The sequence below is a fragment of the Lactuca saligna genome, chromosome 4 (assembly GCF_052625555.1).
Source record: "Lactuca saligna cultivar CGN05327 chromosome 4, ASM5262555v1, whole genome shotgun sequence".
Classification (NCBI taxonomy): Eukaryota; Viridiplantae; Streptophyta; class Magnoliopsida; order Asterales; family Asteraceae; genus Lactuca; species Lactuca saligna.
Genome location: NC_136420.1, coordinates 284,514,901 through 284,534,818, shown reverse-complemented (window position 1 = coordinate 284,534,818; position 19,918 = coordinate 284,514,901). Strand labels below are relative to the sequence as shown.

Genomic DNA, 19,918 nt, shown 5'->3' with positions numbered 1-19,918 from the left:
ACCTGAGTTGGTTAAAGTTGAGTACCCTTGACCTTAGGTTTAATCCAAATCTTGAGACGTTGAATCTTGGAGGATGCTCTAATTTGGTAGAACTTCACATGCCTGTTGGATGTTTGAAGCTCATATCTGTCGACATCTCACATTCAAGGTTGAGGACTCTTGACCTTGGGCTAGCTCCGAATCTCACAAAGTTGATTCTTGATCGATGTCGTAATTTGGTAGAACTTCACATGCCCCGTAGATGTCCAAATCTCAAGTCCCTACAACTCACTCATTCAAAATTGAGGACCCTTGACAGTGGGCAGACTTCGGTTCTCGAGAATTTAGATCTTGAAGATTGTTATTATTTGGAAGAACTTCACATGTCTGATCAATGTCAAAATCTCAAAAACCTCAACATTTGTCATCCAAAGTTGAGGACTCTTAACCTTGGGCTGAGTCCAAATCTTAGGACATTATATCTTCAAGAATGTTGTAATTTGGTGGAACTTCACATGCTTGATAGATGTCTATATCTCACGTCCCTACAACTTGCTAATTCAAAGTTGAGGACTCTTGACATTGGCCTTACTCCAAATCTCAAGACATTAGATCTTAGAAACTGTTATGATTTGGAAGAACTTCACATGTCCGTTGGATGTTTAAAGCTCACATCCGTTGACCTCACACATTCAAGGTTGAGGACTCTTGACCTTGGGTTGGCTCTGAATCTTGAGATATTGATTATTGATCAATGTCCTGATTTGGTAGAACTTCAAATGCCTAATAGATGTATAAATCTCATATCCCTACAAATCACCAATTCAAAATTGAGGACCCTTGACATTGAGCTGACTCCTAATCTCAAGAATTTAGATCTTGAAAATTCTTATTATTTGGAAGAATTTCACATGGACGATGAATGTCAAAAGTTGGCAAACCTCAACCTTACTCATTCAAAGTTGAGGACCCTTAACCTTGGGCTGACTCCAAATCTCAAGAACTTATATCTTGCACAATGTTGTAATTTGGTAGAACTGATCACTCCTCTTAGATGTCTAAAAGAGATTTCCCACTTGTACGTAAGCGGTGGTTTGGGCTTTAGAGCTCTTATGTTTCAGGCAAAGGGTTATAGATCTTGTAGTCCTTTAGCTGAGTTACATCTGATTGAGGTGTCCCTAGAAAGCTGCCCACTTCATCCCGACAATAGCTTGTCACTTACTAGAAATTTTGAGATGCTTATTTATTTTTATAGAGAAGATCAGCTCTCACTGGCTAGAAATGTTGAGATGCTTATTTCTCTAGTCAAGTGTGCTTGCACAAGCCTTGAGAAGATTTCAGGAAGCATTTGTGGGTTACGACGTTTAAGAAAGCTTAAAATGGAAGGAAGTTTTGTGGAGGTGCCCAAGGACCTTGACAGGTTGGAATGTCTCGAGGAGATAATATTGTTGTCTACAAAGATAAACCATCTTCCAGACGGCATTTGTATGTTGAAACATCTGAAATCTCTCGAACTCAACTCATGTTCTTTTCTTGAGAAGTTACCTAAGGATCTTGGTCGGTTAGAATGTTTAGAAAAGCGCACTTTGTATTTTACAATCATTAAACATCTTCCAGATAGCATTTGTATGTTGAAACATCTGAAGTCTCTCGAACTTAACGCTTGTTTTCATCTTGAAAAGTTACCGGAGGATCTTGGCCGATTAGAATGTTTAGAGAAGCTCACTTTGTATTCTACAACCATTAAACATCTTCCAGATAGCATTTGTATGTTGAAACATCTAAAGTCTCTCGAACTTAACTCATGTTTTCTTCTTGAGAAGTTACCTAAGGATCTTGGCCTATTAGAATGTTTAGAGAAGTTCACTTTGTATTCTGCAACCATTAAACTTCTTCCGGATAGTATTTGTATGTTGAAACATCTAAAGTCTCTTGAACTTAACTCCTGTTTTTTTCTTGAGAAGTTACCCAAGGATCTTGGCCAATTAGAATATTTAGAGAAGTTAAAAGTAATGAAGTGTGAACGTTTACAAGAAGTCCCGAATAGCATTGGTGAGATGAAATATCTAAAACATATCAATCTTGCCAATTGTATTCGAATTGAGAAGTTGCCAGAGGCACTTGGATGTATAAAGTGCTTAAAAGAGTTAGATATAGAAGGTACAAGCATAAGTCATATTCCGCAGAGCATTCTCTTGTTGAAAGGTCTACTTATTATTGGGTCCAAAGGGGTTCTTGAGTCACATGGCTTTACATCCGAGATGCAAACCCCAGGAAATGGAACATCATAGTGCTACGTAGTGGTGGGATGAGTTGAAGAAGCTTGGAAGGACAGGAAAAGCTAATACACAAAGAACTATTGTAATAGGTATACTCTTACATGCTGTTTTCTATTGATCATCTTAGTTTAATTTGATCTTGAGAATTATTTCATCACTATTTTGTTTTCAGGGATATGGTAGAGCATGTTACTCAGCAATCTCTGATCATACTTGCAAAGGAGATGGGAAGGCTATGTTAGCACTTGCAGGCCTTTCTTTTGAGGTATTACTTAAGCTTTATTTCATCATTCCCATGGATTTCTGTTGGTTGTGACTAATTGTTTTTAGATCAATTCCAAAATCGTGCATTAGTTATATGCGATTAATATTACTTTCTTCAAATAGTACCAATGAAGGACCACATGTATCTTCACTTGAGTCACCTACCACCAGAGGTTTGGTATCTCTGACGCCATCTTTGGTGGTGTTGATGTTACAAAGGAGGCAATTCCAGTTTTACCTACTGTACATCATAACATGGGTGGAATCCCAAATTCCCAACAAAATTATACCTTGGGGAGGTATACCCTGATATAACTGTTAGGGCTAAATGCAGGAAATAGCATAGTACTTTCATTTGTTTGTGTATTATTGCATCCTACTTTCATTTCTTTCTATTATAACATTGTGTTTTAGGACATTATACTTCAAAATGTACCTAATTATGCTTTTTTTATTCGATTAATCACCATCTTCCTGTTTATTTCTATATAGCAAGTCTCAACGCCACAATCATGGGTCGAGCTTTTAGAGTGATTGTATACTGTATGTTTGTATCATACGATGCTTCTCAAACAGTTGTGTCTGTTGCAGGTATATATGCTCTTAAATATATACCTCACTTCATATTAATTTACTATATTAATCCAATGATTCATTATTATGGATCTTAGCACAAGAGGAATTGAGGAAGGGAAAAGGATCGATATATAAGTGTTGATTATGTCAAAGAAGATGAAGAGGCAGATGTGGAGTTGAAAAGGATAGGAAAGCATGGTGATTGGATTATCAGTTATCACCACTTCGTTCCATCATTTAGGAACATTAAACTCAAGCATGTACAAAATTTTCCAAGCAATAAATTTGACAAATCGACACCCCACTGTACAAAACTTTCAGAAAACCAAACTGAACAATTTTGGCAACTCACTGTAGTTCATAAAGACAATCAATGTGCAAAGACAATGTCACAATAATCCTAATCAATCAATAAAAAGTAGCACAGAATTCATCTAATGCACATAAAAGTCTTGAATCAAAGGGTAATGATGCCTATTTGAACTGCCTGCGACTCTGCACAAAATGAATCATACACCCAGGATCAGTCTTAAGCCCAAAGTACAAGTCTTGAAAGAATGAAGAATGAATGACGAACCTGATTATCCTGAGACACAGAATCAAACTTGAGGAATCATACCTGAATTACAAAAGAGGAAGTGGAAGGCGGTAGTCGAACGACGGTGCGGTGGTTGGGAGTTCGATGTTGTTTCCTGCTGTGGTGTGCGAGAGGTACGGGAGAGAAGATGGAAACAGGAAAACCGAAGAGAGGCGTGGAAGGCGATGCCTCACGGTGGCTCTGGTCGGACGACTGTGGTTGCGGTGGGTGTCGCCGACGGACGGGAGGTGCAGTGGCAAGTGGCAGGGGTAAATTTGGGGTTGGGGTTATTTGTTGGGACGATCTTTCTACTGCTCAAGGAAAATGAACGGGTCGGGTGTGTAATTGGGTCTGGTGGGTTAGGGAATCCGAAAAGTGGGCCATGTTTTGGTCAGATAGAAATAGACGGGTGGGGCAACAAAATGCTGATTTTCTTTCTATTTTGAAGGAATTTGTTTTTTCTCTTCTTTTTCTCTTTTTGTATTTTGTGGTTTTTGCTTTTTATAATAATTCGTTACTTTTTTTTTTTTAAAATGTATTGTCCTTAATTTTTTGTAACGCGTGGTCATGAACCAAAACAAATAATAATCATTAATCAATACCTACATGTTACTAAATTGTATTAACCAATGAGAATGGTTATGGTTCTAGTTCGATTCTATCAAATCCAATAACTGAACCAAACTGTATATCGCTATAAGAACGAACATGAACAATGGTTTGTTCATGTTCGCTCGTTTAAATTAGCCGAACAAACGAATAAACACAAACAGATAAACGAATGGATTTTTTTGTTCATGTTCGTTCGTTTAACAAATTACCTTGTTTATATTTGTTTATTTATGTTCGTGAACATGTTAAACGAACATAAATTAACAAAGATAAATAAACATAATTGAACATATATAAAGATAAATAAAAATATACTATAGTAACATAATAAAAAAACAATTGAACATAAATATACTTAAACAAGCGAACATAAACGAAGGTAAATGAACAACATAAACGGACATTCACAAACATAAATGAATGAACAATACTATTGTTCATGTTCGTTCGTTTAACTAAACAAACAAGATTTTGTATTCATGTTCGTTCATTTATTAAATAACGAACATAAACAGTAGGCCTATTGATCAGTACACGAACAGTTCGTCGAACGTTCAGTGTATTTACATCCTTAAAATTGCCCCATACACAAGCCTAGATATCTATATGTTTATCTAAAAATTCATGTCCTGAACATGAAACCATATGCGATGTCGATTTTTTAAAACCACTTGTAACAAACAGGGTTTAGCCTTTAAAATTATTATTTAGCAGTCCTTATTTTTCATTTACAAAAGTATCCAAAGTTGATTGTTGCACCTTGTACTTTTAGGTTGTTATAACCACTATGATCTCTCCATTTGACTTGGTATTTATTTATTTTTTATTTTTTGATTCACATGCTTTGTGCTAATTGATTGGGTTATTTTGTGATGTTTATGTGTGCTATATTTTTTTTTGTATAAGTTTGTACTTATCGGTTTTGATTATAACTTATATCATCTCCATCAACTTCATTTGTTCGAAGATGGTAAATATGTTGCTATGTCCCTCCATAAAAATACTAGACTTCAATTCTATAATTGTTGGGTGATTACTTTTCTTGCTTATTTCTATCATTACATCTAGGGTGAGCAAAAACCGAACCACAAACCGCAAAAACCGCATAAATCGAAACTAAAAAACCAAACCGAAATGAAAATCGACAGTACGGTTTTTAGTTTTGCAAAAACCGAAAATATTTGGTACGGTGCGGTGCGGTTTCTATTCTTGCAAAAACCACAAAAAAGCGAACTACACTGAATATATATATATATATATATATATATATATATATATATATATATATATATATATATTCTTATTTATTTTTATTCTCACACGTCGTTTTTCACTTATTTTCATTATTACTATATACGACTCAATAAATATTCTGATAGAATGAGAATAATAAACAAAATTCTACAATAACCTTATAGACAATTTAATTAGTGAGAATGTGTGATTATGACAATAGTTATGTAAGATTGAACATATTCATATTATTAAACAACATATTTTATTTGTCATTCTCATAAAATAGCACTATTCACAAGTTCGCACAATATATGTCAATCCACATTATTAAACAATATATATATATATATATATATATATATATATATATATATATATAAATTATTTTTTTCTATATACTTATTTCTCTTATATTGCAATATAGTTTAAATTTCATATAATGTCATTTTCATGAATATTCAATTTTTTAAAACTACATTCATAGTTTTATTGTATTTTACAAAATCATAACTTTATAACTTATATATTCAAATATTATGATTTTGTAGTTTCAACTTATCATTATATTATTATCAAATTACAGATAAAACATTTATATTTACAAATTATTTAATTCTTTATTATCATCAGTCAATAATTAGCTTATAATTTAATTAAAATTAATTTTATTTTTTTATCCGTGATATGCATTATAACCAGTAAAATAATAAGTAAAAGGATGGACATAATCGCATAATGCAATCTTTTTCAAAAGGGAAATACAACGTATTAAAGGCAATAAAATTTGTCATTTAAAATAAAGCTACACCCAAACAAGAGCCTTTTCTTTTCCACCCAAATTCCAGCTTTTCCAAACACACATATTCCGTTCACATTCGCTTGCAAGTTACAAGTAATTTATCGGATCGAAGTGTTTCTTTACTCGATTCATCGCATCCAAAGTTTCTTTACAATCATTTTGCATAAACTTCGCCAACAAATATTTGATTTTTGTTAGGATCCATCGATCAAACCTTCAAATGGCGTCTTCTTCAACTTCATCCCTTGACAAGAGCTTTAAATATGATGTATTTTTGAGTTTCAGGGGCGAAGATACTCGTACGAACTTCATTGATCATCTTTATCATGCTCTTCAGAACAAAAGCATCCATACATATAAGGACGATGAGAAAATCAAAAAAGGGAAAAACATCAGTGATGAGCTCATCGGATCCATTGAAGACTCCAAATTTTACATCATTGTTTTCTCCAAGAACTACGCCTCTTCATCCTGGTGCTTGGATGAACTTGTGAAGATAATGGAGTGCCAGAGGACAAACGAGCATACTGCTTACCCCGTCTTCTATGACGTGGAACCCTCGGAAGTCCGCAAACAAAGCGGGCCAGTGGCAGAAGCCTTTGCAAAACATGAAAAGGAAGAAGCTGCTGGGAAATGGAGAGAGGCTCTGAAAGAATCGGCGGATCTCTCTGGATGGGAGTTGAAGAAGACTGCTGATGGGTAATTCTTTGATCATTGCCTGCAATATTATTGTTTGAATCTTTTTGATTTAGCATATAACCTGGATATAAAATCTTGTACATGGCATCTTAAATTGTCAAATTTTAATTCAAGTTTTAAGTCTTGTCCAAAGAATAACCATGGAATATGATTATGTAACTATGTTATTTTTCATGTGGGGTTGTATGTTATAGATCTGAAAGTGACTGGTCATATGGAATTTTGAGCAAGCTAATTGAATTTTATTTAAAATACAGGCATGAAGCTAAAGTCATCCAAAGAATAGTTGAAGAGATTTCACTAGAGTTACGTTCAATCAGTTTCAACATTGATGAAAAGTTGGTAGGAATGGAGACCCGGATCAAAAATCTTGCTCCATCTTTAGGAATTGGTTGTGATGATGTCCGAATGATCGGTATCAAGGGGATGGGAGGTGGTGGAAAAACTACTTTGGCAAGAGCTGTTTTTGATCACATATCCTTTCGGTTTGAAGGTAAAAGCTTTGTTGAAAATGTTAGGGAAAATGCTTCTTTGTCCGGTTTAAAGTCATTGCAAAAGCAAGTCCTTTCAGATGTCTTAAATGATAAAGACATCAACATAAGTAGTGTTTATGATGGGAAACACATGATGAAGAGGAGCCTGCGTGATAAAAAGGTTATTGTTGTTCTAGATGATGTTGATCATATAAACCAACTTGAGGCGTTAGTTGGCGAGCCTAACTGGTTTAAGCATGGGAGTAAAATTATCATTACAACAAGAGACGAGCAAGTGCTGGTAGCACACGGAGTGAAGTTCATTCATGATGTCAATCTGCTATCAGATATGGAAGCAACTTGCCTCTTCAATAGGTTTGCATTTGGGAGAGATATTCCAATTCAAGGGTACGAAGAGCTATCAAGACAAGTTGTACGTTATGCTGCTGGTCTTCCCTTGACGATTAGGGTTTTGGGTTCGTTTCTTTGTGGAAAAGATGAGCTCGAATGGATAGATGCCCTAGAAAGACTAAGGACGATTCCGGAAACAGAAACTTTGAAAAAATTGGAATTAAGCTATTTATCTCTGGAGGAAGATTACAAGGAAATATTCCTGGATGTTGCATGCATCCTGATAGGTTGGCAGAAAGATAAAGCAGTTAAAGCACTTGAAAGCTGTGGATTTCATGCTAGAAATGGTTTAAGAGTTCTGGAGCGAAAATCTCTTATAACTATTCATTATGATCACCTAGGCATGCATGACCATATTGTAGAAATGGGCAGGAATATTGTTCGTCGCTCACACCCCGATAAGCCTCATAAGCATAGTCGATTATGGAAAATTGATGAAATTGAAGATATATTGGCTAATGATTTGGTAAGGATGAAGTTTACTCGTATGTTGGGAAAACCTAACACATTTATAGTTATTATGACACAAGTTTCATGGTTACTTCTTTTTGATTGCAGGGTACAAAAGCAACAAGATGTATACAATTCCACACTATCAGATTTAATCCACATATTTTTATAAAAGGTTTGAGAAAGATGAAGGAACTTAGATTTCTTTCTGTTCGTGGAGATTGTTATAGTGATTTGGAGTTTAGTATAGTCGGTCCAGACTTCCCAAAAGCTTTACGATACCTGCATTGGGACTTTTACCCTTTTAGGTCTTTACCGGAAACATTTCAAGCAAATAATCTTGTTGCACTTGAGATGGATGGCAGCAAAAGAAAGGTAGAATTATAGCTGATTGATTGTTTTTGCATGATTCATTATAATGTTATACATACATTGTATTGTTGTTACACCAATATTCAATTTTCTTTTTGCTTATTTTAGGTCCTTAACAGGCTCAGATTCCTTAACCTCAGTTTTTCAAGCTTGAGTACCTTTGACCTTGGGCTTACTCCAAATCTTGAGACGTTGACTCTTCAAAATTGTGATGATTTGCTAGATCTTCACATGACCGCTGGATGTGTAAAGCTCACATCTATCGACCTTAATGGTTTAATCAGGTTGAGGAGTCTTAACCTTGGGCTGGCTCCAAGTATTAAAGAGTTGATTCTTTTTGAATTCAACGATTTGGAGAAACTTCACTTGCCTGGAAGATGCCTGAATCTAAGACACTTACTACTCACCAATTCAAGATTGAGGATCCTTGACATTGGTTTGACTCCGAATCTCGAGAAGTTAGATCTTGAAAAGTCTTATTGTTTGGAAGAACTTCACATGGCCAATGAATATCAAAAGCTCACCGAACTCAGCATTACTCATTCAAATTTGAGGACCCTTGACCTTGGGATGATTCCGAATCTCGAGAAGTTAGATCTTGAAAAGTCTTATTGTTTGGAAGAACTTCACATGCCCAAAGAATATCAAAAGCTCACTGAACTCATCATTACTCATTCAAATTTGAGGACCATTGACCTTGGGATGACTCCAAATCTCAAGAAGTTAGTTCTCACAGAGTGTCGTAAATTGGTAGAACTTCACACTGCCATTGGATGTCTAAAAAAGCTTGTCCATGTAGACTTAAGTGGTTGTTTGAGGTTTATCTCTTTTTTTTTTAACATGAAGGATTGTACTTCTTGTAGTGTGGATGAATCACTTGAGGTTGGTCCATTAGCTGAGTTACATTTGATGGCGGAGTCCCTAGAAAGTTGCCCGCTTCACCCCGATAGTAACCTGCCAAAGTTTCGGTTTAGATGTTACTATGAAGATGATCGACCCTCATTGACTAGAAATCTTGAGATGCTTTTTTCTGTAGGTATGTGCGCTTGCACAAACCTTGAGACGTTTTCAAGAAGCATTTGTGGTTTACGACGTTTAAGAAAGCTTAAATTGGAAGGAAGTTTTCTGGAGGTGCTCAAGGTCCTTGACCAGTTAGAATCTCTCGAGGAGCTAATATTGTTGTCTACAAAGATAAACCATCTTCCAGATAGCATTTGTAAGTTGAAACATTTGAAATCTCTTGAACTTAAAGACTTACGGCTTCTTGAGAGGTTACCTGAGGATATTGGCCATTTAGAATGTCTAGAGGAGCTTAGTTTGCTGTTTACAAATATTAAACACCTCCCTGATAGCATTTATATGCTTAAACATCTGAAATCCCTCAAAATTAGATTTTGTTGGCTTCTTGAGAAGTTACCTGAGAATGTTGGCCGATTAAAACATTTAGAGGAGCTAGCTTTGTCATGTACAAATATTAAATATCTTCCGGATAGCATTTGCATGTTGAAACACCCGAAATATCTTGAACATAATCATTGTTCGCTGCTTGAAAAGCTACCAGATGATCTTGGCCGATTAGAACATTTAGAGGAGCTACATTTGTCAAAAGCAGAGATTAAACATCTTCCGAGTAGCATTTGTATGTTGAAAAGTCTGAAATATCTCAAAATGGATGGTTGTTCGTTGCATGAGAAGTTACCTGAGGATCTTGGGCGATTAGGATGTTTAGAGGAGCTAGATTTGTCATTTACAAATATTAAACATCTTCCAAATAGCATTTGCATGTTGAAACGCCTGAAATATCTTGAACTTTATCATTGTTTGCTGCTTGAGAAGTTACCAGAGGATCTTGGCCAATTAGAACGTTTAGAGGTGCTAAGCCTAGGGAAGTGTGAATTGTTAAAAAATATCCCGAATAGCATCTGTGAGATGAAATGTCTAACATGTCTCCATCTCCGCGATTGTATTCGAGTTGATAAATTGCCTGAGGAACTTGAACGTTTGGAATGTTTAAAAGAGTTAGATATAAAAGGTACAAGCATAAGTCATCTTCCTTGTAGCATTTTTTTGTTGAAAGGTCTGCATATTATTGGGTTTACACCCACACCATGAGTCTCGTCTACTGTGCTCCAGAGATGATTTTGAGAACTTCTGGTGGCTAAGAAAAAACACGTCAAATAGAACTATTTATTGTAAAAGGTACTTTCTGTGTTTTTTTTTATTCACCATGTTACATGATTTCAATAATGAAATTATTATGATGATAATTAATTTTTCAGCCAAAATCAAGATTATAACTAAAAAGATACAAGTCAAATAGAACTATTGTAAAAGCTACTTTTATTTTGTGCTCTTATATTGTTGTTTGTACATGTCAAAAAACTGATTTGATCATATAACTGATTTCTATCAGGCAGCTGCATCGATTCTGTTCTTTATCAACCATCGTGATATCTGGGGTGAATGTTTTGTTGATTGAGATTAATCTGGTATCTATGTAGGGGATCTACTTATTATCTCAACCCATGTTACTTTGTTCTCAGCATCCTCTACTCATAATTTGGTATAGATCTTCCTCTTGAGGTATAACTAAACTATATCTCATCATTCCCATGGATTTCTGTTAATAATTGGTGGTCATAATTGTTTCAGGATCTCGAGCTTCTACAATTTCATCCAACTAGTATGTATATATGGAGAGCTGAGTGCCTCATTACTGAAGTTCTGTGTATTTTTCTTCATTTTAGTCGGAGATAATTTGGAAAGACTGTTATAACCTGGTTCATCCTCAATTTTTTTCCCATAAAAAAGTTAAAGTAAATTAATTAGTTTTGGAGTAAAGAAATGGTGAGAAATGGATGAAACACATACTCTGGTAATTTCTTTGTATCCCGTCTCTTATAACATGTGACATGTATGTACGAGGTTATATGGATGAATCAGCAACATAATTTTGTTTGTTTGTTTATCATTGCATCCTACTTTCATTTCTTCCTATTCAAGTTATACCAAACGCAATAAAATAAAAAGCAATTTCACTATTCTATCCGGGTAGATTTATCAGAGTATAATGTTTTATTAAGAAAAACTTTGATACTTGAAAGTACAATGATATAATTGGGTAGATCTTTCAAAGTAAAATGCTATAGTTGGACAGATTATTCAAGTTTGATGCTGTAATAAGGAAAAAAAATTGAAAGTAAAATGATATAATTGGGTAGATTTTTCAAAGTGTAATGTTTTAATAAGAAAAAATAAAATAAAAAGTACACTGCTATAACCGGAAAATATAATTGTTCTAATAAGAAAAAGATTGAAAGTACAATGCTATAGTTAGGTAGATTTTTCAAAACATAATGTTTTAATAAGAAAAAAAAATAGAAGTACAATGCTATATTTGGGTAGAGCTCTCAAAGTATAATGTTCTAATAAGATTTTTCTTTCAAAGTACAATGCTTTAATAAGAAAAAACAGGAACATTGTTGCAATCGAAAGAACTGAATGTAGGATGCTATACTACATAAATAAATGAAAGTACATTGCTATATCTAAGATTTGTTTGATATTTATGTATTTATGTATATTTGTATAAATGTATGTATGTATGTATCAGCATGATTTTCCACATTATATTACAATTTGGAAGTGGTTGATCTTTTATCATCCACAATATAATCTATGTGTTCACCTTAAAATATGCATGAATACCTTTGATGATGAGGTCAAGACTTTCTCATTATCAAGAGTTTTTTGAACTGCAAAATTTTGATAATAAATTGTTGTTTGCATTCATCATTTAATGGACAACCCTAAAAGCCTGAACATAAGTTGTCTTTGCAAAGTCATTGTAGGTCTTGTTTGTAACTTCGTTTTTAGACTTAGAGCTTAATGCTTTGTATTTTGAAATAGAATTTTAGCTTATTGCTCTTGCCCTATTTTTTCATGGATCAACCCAAAGTGGATCCTCATTAACAATAATATTGTTGTTTGAAAAGTTAAGAATCATCTCATGTGTTGTGTGTTTGTTGATCGCAACCTTAAATGTATTGTGCATACAATTTTGATAGGTTTCATGTTAAAGTTGAGATATTATGGGAAAAAGTTATAGTACATTTTACAGATTATTCGTTCTCTCAAATTTACAAAATTAGAAAGAAAAAAAAGAGCTTTTACCCTACAGAAAAATTTGTAATCGGCTATCATTTTTTTTTGAAAACTCACTTTGGAAAACTGTGCTGTTAATACTTGGTAACATCAGTACGTTAATGAGGAATCTAATATTTTGTAGCGTACCTGGTTATATGGTATCTTATGTGATGATAAATTGTTGGGAAATTAGGGTGATAGGATAGGTCAAAATATTAATCAATACCTAGGAATTGACTATATGGTATCTTGCTTGATTTGATGATAAATTGTTGAAATTGGGGTGATAGGATCCTAGATATTGATCAATATTTTGACCCTCTTATCTATTATCTCCCCTTTAGAAATTGGGCCTATCCTTGGATTTTCCATGTCTAAATATATATTTAGTCTTTTTAGGGATTTTGTATAATATTTGACATCTAAAACTTTATTTAAGTAATAAGATATTTATTGTGGATTTAATGAATGTGAAACTATAATAGAAATCTATCATATTTTTGGAATGCAAATTACTTACAATATTGATGAAAAAAACAGTGTCAATTTTTAGGAGAATAAGACAGCATCACTTTTTTTTTTTTTTTTTTTTTTTTTAAATTATTAAGAAATGTAAACGAAATATATAGAACAATCATTTTTGGAATAAAAAAATTACATAAAAAACTGCATATAAAGCATAATAGTCCTCTCCAAGCTTCACAAGAAAAATAAATAGTGGATGAAACATGAAAGTTTATTTAGTTTTTTAAATTGTTTAAATAAATAATAATTGCCCTTTCTCTTTTGATTAAAAAGCATCTTTGTTTTCTCCACTATATTCCAAAGGTTTACCAAACAAACACATCACGTTCACACACCTTTTCTAGATTCTTTCTGCTCTTGATAGTAAGTCAACTCATCTCATATTCTCATCCAAGTCTATTTGCAACCATATTCCATAAACTCTCTCCAAAGATTTGATTTTTATAGAATCCTTCAAGCATACCTCAATTAATGGCATATTCTTCAACTTCATCCATTCGCAAGAGCTTTAAGTATGATGTGTTTTTGAGTTTTAGGGGTGAAGACACTCATTCCAACTTCGTGGATCACCTTTATTACGCTCTTCAGCAGAAAAACATTCACACATACAAGGACGATGAGGGAATCAAGAAAGGGAAAAGGATCAGTGATGAGCTCATCAGATCGATTGAAGAGTCTAGATTTTACATCATTATTTTCTCCAACTATGCCTCTTCTTCTTGGTGCTTAGATGAGCTTGTGAAGATAATGGAATGTCACGGGACTGCAGAGCATACTGCTTACCCAGTCTTCTATGATGTTGAGCCATCTGAAGTCCGCAGACAAAGTGGGATAGTTGAATAAGCCTTTTCCAAGCACAAAATGGAAGAGGCTTCTGGGAAATGGAGGGAGGCTCTTAAAGAAGCAGCTGATCTTGCTGGGTGGGAGTTAAAGAACACTACTGATGGGTAATTCTTTCATCAGATCTATGTAATATTCTTGTAATTTTGTTTCTTTCTGATCTACTTTTACACTGAATTTAAGAAGCTCGTACATAGGATCTTACTTTGGATTGTCAAATTTGAACTACAATTCTCAGTTATTTGGAATGAATAAACATCAATTTAATATGATTATAGGACTCTGTTATTACTTCATATACATTTGCTATAGATCTGAAAGTAGTTGGGCATGTTGGATTTTGAGTATGCTAATTGAATCTGCTTTGATATACAGGCATGAAGCAAAATTCATCCAAAAAATAGTTGAAGAGCTTTCACTAGAGTTACGATCCATTAGTTTGACAATTGATGAAAAATTAGTAGGAATGGAGACTCGAATCAAAGATGTTGTATCATCCTTAGGAAGTGGTATCGATGATGTTCGCATGATTGGGATCAAGGGGATGGGAGGTGGTGGGAAGACGACTTTGGCAAGAGCTGTTTTTGATCAAATATCCTTTCAGTTTGAAGCTAAAAGCTTCGTGGAGAATGTGAGGGAAGTTTCAAATGCTTCTCTGTATGGTTTGAAGTCTTTGCAAAAACAAATCCTTCAGGACGTCTTAAATGATAAATGCATCAGCGTAAGTAGTGTGTATGATGGGAAAGACATTATCAAGAGGATGATGCATGATAGAAGGGTTCTTCTTGTTCTAGATGATGTGGATAATATCGACCAACTTGAGGCATTAGCAGGTGAACCTAATTGGTTTAAGCCGGGAAGTAGAATTATCATCACAACAAGAGATGAACAAGTGCTGGTTTCACACCATGTGCAGTTTATACGTGACATCAATCTGTTATCAGATAAAGAAGCAGTTTGCCTCTTCAGTAGGTATGCATTTGGTAGAGATATTCCAATTCAAGGGTATGAGAAGCTATCAAGAGAAGTTATACGTTATGCAGCTGGTCTCCCCTTAACGCTAAGAGTTTTGGGTTCATTTCTTTGTGGTAAAATTGAACTTGAATGGATAGATGCCCTAGAAAGACTTAAAACGATTCCATTATCAGAAACTTTGAAAAAATTAGAATTAAGTTATATTGGTCTAGAGGAGGATTACAAGGAAATATTCCTTGATGTTGCATGCATTTTGAAAGGTTGCCCGAAGGAGGTTACAATCAAAGCGCTTGAAAGCTGTGGATTCCATGCTAGAAATGGTTTAAGAGTTCTTGAGCAAAAATCTCTCATAACTATTTCTGATAATAATTTGTGTGTGGGCATGCATGACCATATTGAAGAAATGGGCAGGAATATTGTTCGCCGTGCCCATCCGGATAAGCCTTATAAACATAGCCGATTGTGGATTAGTGATGAAATCGAAGATATATTAGCTAACGATTTGGTAAGATCAAGTTTATTTCTAAGTTGGAAAAATCTATCACAATATTTTTTTTGTTAAGATACAAGTTTCATGGTGACTTCATTTGGATTACAGGGTACCAAAGCAACAAGATATATAAAATTCCACAATTGGAAGCTCAATCCGCACATTATTATAAAAGGTCTTAGAAAGATGAAGGAACTAAGATTTCTTTCAATGGATCTGGGATATCATTTGCAGTGTTGGGAATTCGATATTGTCGGTCCAGACTTCCCAAATGCTTTACGATATCTGGATTTGAAGCATTACCCCTTTAGTTCTTTACCAGAAACATTTCATGCAAATAATCTTGTTGCACTTGAGATGGTTGACAGCAAAATCGTACAACTTTGGGAAGTGGGAGAAAGAAAGGTAGACATATAGTTGATTCATTCTATTGCATGATTCATTAAATATGTTATACATCTATTTCTTTGGTATTAAACGAATATTCATATTGTTTTTTCTTATGCTAGGTTCTTAACAAGCTCAAATACCTTGACCTCAGTCGTTCCATGTTGAGGACCCTTGACCTTGGACTTACTCCAAATCTCGAGACATTGAATCTTGGAGGATGTTCCAACTTGGAGGATCTTCATATTCCCATTGGATGTTTAAAGCTCATGTCTATTAACATCAGTATGTCAAGGTTGAGGACCCTTGACCTTAGGTTTGCTCGGAATCTCAAGAAGTTATTACTTGACAAATGCTTCGATTTAATAGAACTTCACATGCCGAGTTGTTCAAATCTCGAAGTACTACTACTCTCTAGGTCAAAGTTAAGAACCCTTGACATCAAGCTGACTCCGAATCTCAAGTATTTGGATCTTAATAATTGTTATTATTTGGAAGAACTTCACATGGCTAATGTATGTGAAAATCTCACCTATCTTGAAATTAGTCATTCAAAGTTGAGAACCCTTGACCTTGGGTTGACTCCAAATCTGGAGAGGTTAGATCTTAATGCATGTTCTAATTTGGTAGAACTTCACACTACTATTGGATGCCTACAAAAGCTTATCTACTTAGACGTAAGTGGTTGTTTGAGGTTCAGAGATTTTTTGTTTAATCTAAAGGGCGATGCTTCTTGCAGTGTGGAGGAATCACTTGAGGTTGTTCCTTTAGCTGAGTTACATGTGGTCGCAAAGTCCCCAGAACATGCCCACTTCACCCGACAACGACTTGCCAAAATTTCGCTTTACTTATTTCTATAAGGAAGATCGCCACTCATTTACTAGAAATCTTGAGAAGCTTATTTCTATAGGTATGTGTGCTTGCACAAACCTTGAGACGTTTTCAGGAAGCATTTGTGGGTTACAACGTTTAAGGAAGCTTAAACTAGAAGGCAGTATTCAAGAGGCACCCAAGGACCTTGGCCAGTTAGAATGTCTTGAGGAGCTGATTTTCTTATCTACAAAGATTAATCATCTTCCAGAGAGCATGTGTAAGCTGAAACATCTTAAATCTCTGAAACTTATATCCTGTTGGTTTCTTGAGAAGTTACCCGAGGATCTTGGCGGATTAGAACGTCTAGAGGAGCTGACTTTGTTTTGTACATTGATTAAAGATCTTCCGGATAGCATTTGTATGTTGAAACATCTGAAATCTCTCGAACTGTTCTCTTGTTCATTGCTTGAGAAGTTACCCGAGGATTTCGGTCGATTACAACGTCTGGAAAATCTAGAGTTGTCGCATGCAAAGATTAAACATCTTCCAGATAGCATTTGTATGTTGCAACAGATGAAACATATCGACCTTCATAATTGTTCGTTGCTTGAGAAGTTACCTGAGGATCTTGGCCGATTAGAATGTTTACAGAAGCTAATCATAATAAACTGTAAGTTATTACAGAATATCCCGATAAGCATCTGTAGGATGAAATGTCTAAAAGATTTCCATCTCCGCTATTGTATTGGGATTGAGAAATTGCCTGAGGAACTTGGAAGTTTAGATTGCTTAAAAGAGTTAGATATAGAAGGTACAATCATAAGCCATCTTCCACAGAGTATTCTTTTGTTGAAAGGTCTCCGTATTATTGGGTCGAGAGAGCTTCTTCAGTCATCTGGTTTTACATCAGAGATACGAATCCAAGAACATGAAACGTCGTGTTACGTAGTGGTGGGATGATTTTGTGAAGCTCAAAAGACCTGGAAAATCCAGTTTACAAAGAACTATTGTAACAGGTACTTTCTCTGTTTTCTAGTGGTCGTGCATCTTACTTTGATTTCAATGGACATTGATCTGACAATAAGTAAATCATAAGCTAAAAATAAACAAATTATATTTATATACAATAAAGGGTACTATACATACAAGAAGAATCCTTGATATAGTTCTAAGCATGGTTTCATTGACTATCCATTCATTGTTTGTGTTTAGATAGGAGCCTTATCCGATTTGAAAAACTGGCCAGACTTCACAGATCCAAGGGGTGAAATTTCATTTTCGTGCACTGTCAGGGTTAAATTATGTGTATAATCCTGATATGCAAAAATGTTAAACCGTTAGAGATAAATGCAAGAAATAGCTATGTACCTTTTAATTTTTTTTCACCACTCCCTTTTTCTTATTGCAGGTGCCAGGTTGTTATCATTTATTTGGCAATGATCCTGATCAAAAAAGTGAATCAAGTTCCAAAAAAGTTATATAAGCTTCAAAATCTTCCCAATGCTTTGTTAAACTTAGATGGAATCCACAATTGTTGTAGCTTCGAATCGCTTCCAAAAACCACTAAAAAAAATAGCCATGAATGAGAAGAATGAGAGTATACTAGTGATCTACTAACTAAAACTCATTAGAAGTATCATCTAAACATTCTTAACGGGATGATTTTTAGATTTGTGGTCACCAAAACCAAGATCGAAATTATAAATAAGATGAAGGGAGATTATACCTTTCTTAAGCTGTAATCAATTCCTAGCAATAATACTTCCATGTGCAATTTTAGATCCAACCTCAAGCATTGAAATCGCACTCTTCTTCCTTTCCCTTTCGTCAAATTCGTTTTCCATTCAAATGGGTATAGACGAGAAGGTGTTATGACTAGCTTTTCAACATTTTACGACTAACTAACGCCTAGTTATCGAGTTGAAGCAGAGAAAAGAAAAGAAGAGAAAAGAAAGTAAGGAGAGAAAGACTGGGAATATAGGCAACTAGGGCTGTAAACGAACTGAACGTTCGGCGAACCGTTCGTGAACTGTTCGGTGGGAAGTTCGTTTATGTTCGTTTATTTAATAAATGAACGAACATGAACAAAAATTATCGTTCGTTTAGTTAAATGAACGAACATGAACAATAGTCTCGTTCGTTCATTTATGTTCGTGAACGTTCGTTTATGATGTTCATTTACGTTCGTTTATGTTTGTTCGTTTAAGTTTATTTATATTCATCTATATTCAATTATTTTTTATTATATTGCTATATTATATGTTCGTTTATGTTCATATACGTTCAATTGTGTTTTTTTTTGTCTTTGTTCGTTTATGTTTTTTCATTTATGTTCGTTTAGCATGTTCACGAACATAAATAAACGAACATGAACAAAGTAACTTGTTAAACGAACGAACATGAACAAGAAAATCTCGTTCGTTTATCCGTTCGTGTTCGTTTGTTGTTCGGCTAACTTAAACGAACGAACATGAACAAGACCTTGTTCGTGTTCGTTTGGTTCGTTTACAGCCCTATAGGCAACATTGCCCTTCATTACCCATATAGCATTTACGTTCCATCCTTATTCCTCAATCGGCCGTTGAAACGAGACCATCCACATCGCATTCCTCAGCTTCCTCTTCCTCGGCTCGGGCACTCCGTCCGCCGACGCCGACGCCGATGCCATTGGATTCCTCTACCCGCGCTTAGGCACTCTCATAGCTAGGAAGTCTCTTTTAAAACTTTCAAACTAACCTTCCAACTAAGGTTTCTTACAAAATGGTCCTCACAAGGTTAGACGGGTTAACTTATAACCAAACACTAGGTTTTGTTTAATTTACCAATTTAGCATTGATTTTACATTTTAAACAAATTAACTATTTTTGAATTTATTTATATAGTTTAGTTTCCAAACTAATAAATATAATCTACCTCTTCTAATAAATAATCATAAGTTTGCCACATAACATTTTTGTAGCATTTTTATGTGCTATGTGCCACTCTTCTAAGATTTTCTTTTTTTGTTTTTAATCT

The 19,918-nt window shown here is 34.7% G+C and overlaps 1 protein-coding gene and 1 pseudogene across 5 annotated transcripts; both read left to right on the top strand.

Moving 5' to 3' along the window:
* Positions 1–6,344: 6,344 nt before the first annotated feature.
* On the top strand, positions 6,345–11,698 carry LOC145043715 (TMV resistance protein N-like). Of its 4 annotated transcripts, none has more exons than XM_078992454.1 (6): positions 6,345–7,021; positions 7,279–8,371; positions 8,464–8,730; positions 8,836–10,926; positions 11,229–11,290; positions 11,380–11,698. In XM_078992454.1, exons 1-4 carry the CDS (start codon positions 6,543–6,545, stop codon positions 10,837–10,839), a joined length of 3,843 nt encoding a protein of 1,280 aa, XP_078848580.1. In that variant the 5' UTR covers positions 6,345–6,542; the 3' UTR covers positions 10,840–10,926; positions 11,229–11,290; positions 11,380–11,698. The 4 variants fall into 4 exon arrangements, with proteins under 4 accessions (XP_078848580.1, XP_078848579.1, XP_078848578.1 ...); XM_078992453.1 differs by having other exon boundaries at positions 11,229–11,310; XM_078992452.1 differs by having other exon boundaries at positions 11,141–11,290.
* Positions 11,699–13,810: 2,112 nt separating this feature from the next.
* Positions 13,811–18,296, top strand: LOC145043714 (TMV resistance protein N-like; annotated as a pseudogene). The gene is made up of 5 exons (XR_013681131.1): positions 13,811–14,345; positions 14,614–15,718; positions 15,812–16,108; positions 16,213–17,919; positions 18,116–18,296. The product of XR_013681131.1 is annotated as a TMV resistance protein N-like (transcript).
* The last annotated feature ends 1,622 nt before the right edge of the window (positions 18,297–19,918 follow it).

What these genes read in the sequence shown, in the direction of transcription:
- LOC145043715 (XM_078992454.1), top strand. Translation starts at nt 6,543, where the DNA reads ATGGCGTCTTCTTCAACTTCATCCCTTGACAAGAGCTTTAAATATGAT. An exon ending in TTGAAGAAGACTGCTGATGG is followed by an intron (nt 7,022 to 7,278) that starts GTAATTCTTTGA and finishes TTTAAAATACAG; the next exon opens with GCATGAAGCTAAAGTCATCC. An exon ending in ATATATTGGCTAATGATTTG is followed by an intron (nt 8,372 to 8,463) that starts GTAAGGATGAAG and finishes TTTTGATTGCAG; the next exon opens with GGTACAAAAGCAACAAGATG.